A 5,273-nucleotide genomic window follows, 5' to 3' on the forward strand; every position below is an offset into this window, starting at 1 on the left:
AGGAATGGTTTTGGTATTGCTTGAGCAGCCAGACCACAAGTACTGTGGTGAGACAAGGTCACCTGAACTCAAGAGGTCCAACACGTGGCCTTTCGAGGAGTCAGAAAGGGCATCAGCTTGTCACCGACTACTGAATGGGAAGACCGCAGTGAAAACCAAAAGAACTACGACACCACTCCATCAAACCTTGGCACTTTGTATTTCATGCCAGAAGCAGCAATATTAGCATCCAGATACTTAGGACGCTGAAACCTGAACTGTGGTCAGTCAGATAAACAACTCCAAAGTTTGCAGCCTTTATTCACTTTTTCTTTTTATATAAAGAGATGCATTTTCATATCTATCTCTCTATAAAAATAAATATACCCACACCCCCTATAAATGTATGGGCTAGTATGGTTGCGTATTCCACAGGACTGTTTGCAGTGCCATCTTTGACAGGACCAGGATTGTTTTCCCTTCCTCACTACCTCTTTAACAGAACGCACCCTACGCTGAATTGAGATCCTTCATTCTAAAACAGAGTAGCAAAATTTCCAGCCTCATGACTGCCTGAAGACTAGGCTATATTAATTCTAACAACTACTGTTACAGAAACATGCAGCAGATGGACAGAACTGCTCTTTAATACCTCTTATTTTGTGCCTCAGTAGAGCAAGTGATGTTTCACAGCACACCATAAGGGAAATGGGACAAGTCTAGTACTGTCCAGTGCCATCTGGATGCAACAGGTTTCTGATCAACTAGCATACACACCACAAAACCTCTGCTGCACGTTCTTTGAGTTGTGACACAAATACAGGGAAATTTAAGTACCCATCTATCAGCAAGTAAAATGAGTTTTGACTTCACAGAAATAACACACTGAAATTATGATTTTTTCAAGTGGAAGAAAAAAAATCCTGGGTTCTATCATAGTACCTCCTTAGCTTACAAATTTTTTTATTGTCTACACAGGTACTATATGGCAAGCTGCACAGGTTCACGCCTCCTATTCTCAATTTAATTTTTTTTTTTTTTTAATTAAAAAAGCTCCCACAACTAGAGAGTGCAGAAAGTCTGAAAGAATTCTAACTTTTGGCAAACTCATACTCTTCTGGTGCAGCCCAAACTTATCATAAAAAGCCAAAGCACTTAAGAAACAAGAGGTAACGAAAGTCTTCCCAAAAGGACAATGCTCCATGTCAGAAGAGAGCTTAGAACACTTGATTTCTCTATGCTCTAAATTTTCACTCAAATACAAATCCTATGTTATAGAATATCTGTGTGCCCTCATACAGAAGATCTAACAAGAGCTTACACTAGTTTCTGATTATCCTGAATAAGTGTGTGGAAGGATAGAGAATAAGAATGGGGAGAAAGACGACAAGCATGATTAAAACAAGTTTCCTGATAAATGAAATCTCTGTTTCAGAGCAAATGGGAACGCTAAAGCACTAGCATTTCCACAGACTGTATATCCTGAGTTTTGATGAGTCCTAAAAGCAATTCAGAATCTGCAGCTTCTGTCCTAGATGGTAACTCTTGCCTGTTCTTCTCATTATTCAATTTATTGAATTAAACTGAAACCTGATGGGGTGAGGGGCAGATGCAGGCAGTGTACATCCTCTGTGATGTATTAAAAGATCAGATTTTGCAATTCTGTTTACCTGAAAGGGAAAGCTATGTCCACTTACCATTAATCAGTGTCTTCTCTGAAAAGAGATAGGCAGTATATTTGAAATGAGTTATAAGGAGGCCTTTATACAGACTACTGAAAATGTCTTAATTTCTTTGGGAAGCTAGCTAAATAAATGATACTTCTGATAAGCATAATTCACATAAAAGAAAAATGAATGGAATCAGGAGCGATAGCAGGCATAATACATGGGACATCTACAAAAAATGCGACATTTTTCATTGTTTCACAGCAAAGACATACATAAAAAGTCCCCATCAATTTTTCAACAACTTACAGGCTGTATTTTAAATATCAAGTTCCTGGTGATTACATTTACTAGAACTAACACAATTAACTAAAACCGATGACAAAACAAAAAACCTCACCCTTGCCAACGAGCCTAACAGAAGCACCTGACGAGGCTGCAAACGTGTTATTACACAACCACCTCCACAGATACACAAAAAACCTTGGCAAGAAGGCCAAAGTGACTACCAAAACCGGAGCCAGCAAGACACAGCACAGCCTTTGCGGGCACTTGGTGCCCTCTTCTGGGCAAGGCAGACCTTCCTTCTGCCAATACCGAGCACCCCCACGGAAACCGGATTGTCTACCAATTCCAAAATGCATAGGCACTTTCTATACTTTAAACTAATTCCTCGGACAAATCAAAGACATGGGTCAATCAAGTCCAGATGGAAGAGAGAACATTCAAACGTTTACCAGAGGAATACTTTAAAATTTCTGACACAGCAGCATGTTACATCACAACATTGTTTATTATGTGACTTTTTACAATACAAACAAAAATACAGAAATGCAGTATATGAATACAGCTAAATGCGAAATGGTGATGTTTTTCTTGAGGCCATATTCCCATTTCTAGTAAAATAAAGAAAGACTGCACACAGGTAGAAACAGGTTGGTAGTTAACGCCACAATTTTGTCTAGAAATGACCTATAAATGCGTTTTCCTGCTACTTACCATAAAATGTAAAAAGGGAGTTAAAGGAAAGTTTTACTCACTGGTTCCTACCATATGAAAGAAGCTATATTCTATTTAGGAGGGCCAATATATGGAAAAATATCTAAATTAAATGTTATTACAAAAAATGAAGCAGTAATGAGATCCTTCTGGCTAAAGAAGTTACTAAATGAGAATAGCATATATTCAAAGAATCCAAAACATAAAAGGGTTGTTATAAAAAGCTTAGGTGCACTGTAAGCCTACAACTTTTGTTTTTCCATGTGTACTTTTAAACAATGGAAGTGTCAAAAATAGGGTCAACTGTGTTAGACTAAATTACATTATTGTATATGCTGCACTGAATGGAATTCTTGTATTATAATAATAGAGAAGCATTGTTTGCATCATATTATGGCAATTTATCCTCACCAAAAACCGTCTAGAGTCCTTGCATTTTTTAATATCCTGTAAACCATCAAACCACCAGAACATGATTGTACAACAGTAAAATGTTTTCTTTTGCATTAAAATGACATGTTTTAAAAAAACAGGAAAGGAAAACAAAAGGTACTTAGAGCTGTTATTTTTCCAAGTACACAACACCCTAGACAATTCAAGGCATCTCATTCTCCATCAAAATTAACAAAAATTTGTCATGCTGTTAAATCCATTACTATGGATACAACTGGTGCAAAATTGGTCAAACGGACCCAACAAACACTGATGTCCAGGCTGGCATATTGGCAACTAATACATAACTGGTGGTCAAAATGATGCCTTTAAAATATCTTCCCTTTCTTCTTATTCTTTTCCAAGGTTCTAAAACGATACATTAAAAAAAGTTTGTTAAATAATGCATACATGTTCTGATTTAAAAGAAAGAAGTTACTAATGTACATCTTCTAAAATATGCATTTTATAAAGCTTTACTGGTTGAAATACAATGTATGAAACTCATTATGTACACAGTATTTATACTACATGAAGTCAAGCAATGCATTTATCACTAGATTTCCCCTTCCAAGGACTAGGAGAATTAAACACTTTCATTCTCAAAGCTTTAACTCTTCATCCTCAGAAGTCTGATGCAATCTAGCTTTCAAATACAAACACAATTTTTTTTAGATAGATCTAATTATGTATGGAGATTAAATTCTGCTTTAGAAGCTAATAATCTTTCCAATATTTCTGACATATGCTCATTTGTAATTAAAAGTAGTTCAAGATTTTTCTTGGCTTTTAAGTGATACTTCCATAGTGGTCCACCACCACTGACCATTGTTACCACAGAAATTGCCTTTTAGCAGAAAGCTATGGAACATTTACTGTGAACTGCAGGACAAGACTCCAATTTACCTGGAAGAGTTCTGTTGTTCCAAAATACGCTGTTGAGCTTCCCAGTTTGCTTTCTCGTCTTCAAACTGGCGACGCTTTTCCTCTAATTCTTTGTGTTGTGCTTCCAAATTCTTTTTCATCTGTTCGTGGCGTCGCTGAAGCTATAGAACGTTATTGAGCAGAGTCAGTAAGCACAGAAAACACAGCAACTTTTGGAGCTGTAGTAACAAACATCAGCAATTATACCAATGCAAGAAAATATAGTAGTATATTTTCTCTTCAGAGAAAGTAACTTTTAGGCCAAAAACTCAAAAGGTTATAGGTATTGCCAATAATGAAAACAAAAAGGGTATTAATCCCATAGCCTCATTTTAGAGTTAACAGAAAACACCCCAAATGCTGCCTGAGTTACACATAGGGATTGTAAGCAGCTACACATGTGGCAAACAAAAGGAAATTCAAGAACATTTGATATTTGATGCAAATGTTAAGAAGCAAACTGCAGAGCATTTGAGTATCAGTAATGCATAAATTAGCAGCATCTTTGACTGTGTGTAGGGAAAAAAACCCAAGCGTTTATTTCATCCTATAGTATTAAGTATATTAAGGATCTATTTGGGAAAACATTATGTGGATTAATTTATTCACTAATTAAATGAATTAGTATTATTGAAGTGAATTGCCTACACTGCCAGAACAGTATAAGAAGTCTCTCCTGCAAGTTGATGGGACAGACTGACAATCAAATGTGTTTTGAGAATGGAGACACTGTCAGGAAGAGCGATTCCTTTTGTTTGGTGTAACATGTTTTTTAATTGAGTTAAATAGAACTCCCTCTTTCCTTAATCTCTTGCAAGTCTGTCTTACACAAACCGTACAAAATGTATTTCCTGTTACAGATTTTTAAAATGCTTTATACTCAGGCACTGTCTATTGCCTACTTTTCTACATTTAGAAAAATGCAACAGAAGTTTACGAAGTCATGAATTGTGCAGAAAAAAAGGAATGAATTGCACGAACATTTAAAAACTGGTATCACAGGATGCACTCGCTCAGAAGTCATGAGGTAATACATGAAAAGCAGTAAGACAGGCTTTTCTTTGTTTTTCCTATAACAAGGAAAGTGTGGAGGCCAGAAGTGTAAATGGGTTCAAAAAGATTTGAGACAGAAATTGAGGAAGGATAAATCCAGTGACTAATTAAACACTGTGATCCAGATAAAACATCTAGCTTTGCAATCCTCAAATTGCTGACTGGTGTATCCTAGCATTTATCTCTTTATCCATTCGCTTCTCCAAGGGCGGGGGGGGG

At 36.5% G+C, this 5,273-nt stretch overlaps 1 protein-coding gene across 4 annotated transcripts in view; it reads right to left on the bottom strand.

The window, feature by feature from the left end:
• Positions 1 to 2,418: 2,418 nt before the first annotated feature.
• The window catches only part of SEPT7 (septin 7), an 81,426-nt gene continuing 78,571 nt past the window's right edge, over positions 2,419 to 5,273 (bottom strand). For 3 of the 4 annotated variants that reach the window (XM_010582659.1, XM_010582677.1, XM_010582651.1), the window contains 2 exons: positions 3,984 to 4,123; positions 2,421 to 3,446 (listed from right to left, as the gene is read on the bottom strand). In XM_010582659.1, coding sequence (XP_010580961.1) covers positions 3,407 to 3,446; positions 3,984 to 4,123 — 180 coding nt within the window. In that variant the 3' untranslated portion in view covers positions 2,421 to 3,406. Of the gene's footprint in view, positions 3,447 to 3,983; positions 4,124 to 5,273 lie in introns of all 4 variants that reach the window. The other variant, XM_010582668.1, reaches the window with a different exon arrangement.

This window comes from Haliaeetus leucocephalus, unplaced genomic scaffold (genome assembly GCF_000737465.1).
Source record: "Haliaeetus leucocephalus isolate CR32 unplaced genomic scaffold, Haliaeetus_leucocephalus-4.0 Scaffold83, whole genome shotgun sequence".
NCBI lineage: Eukaryota > Metazoa > Chordata > Aves > Accipitriformes > Accipitridae > Haliaeetus > Haliaeetus leucocephalus.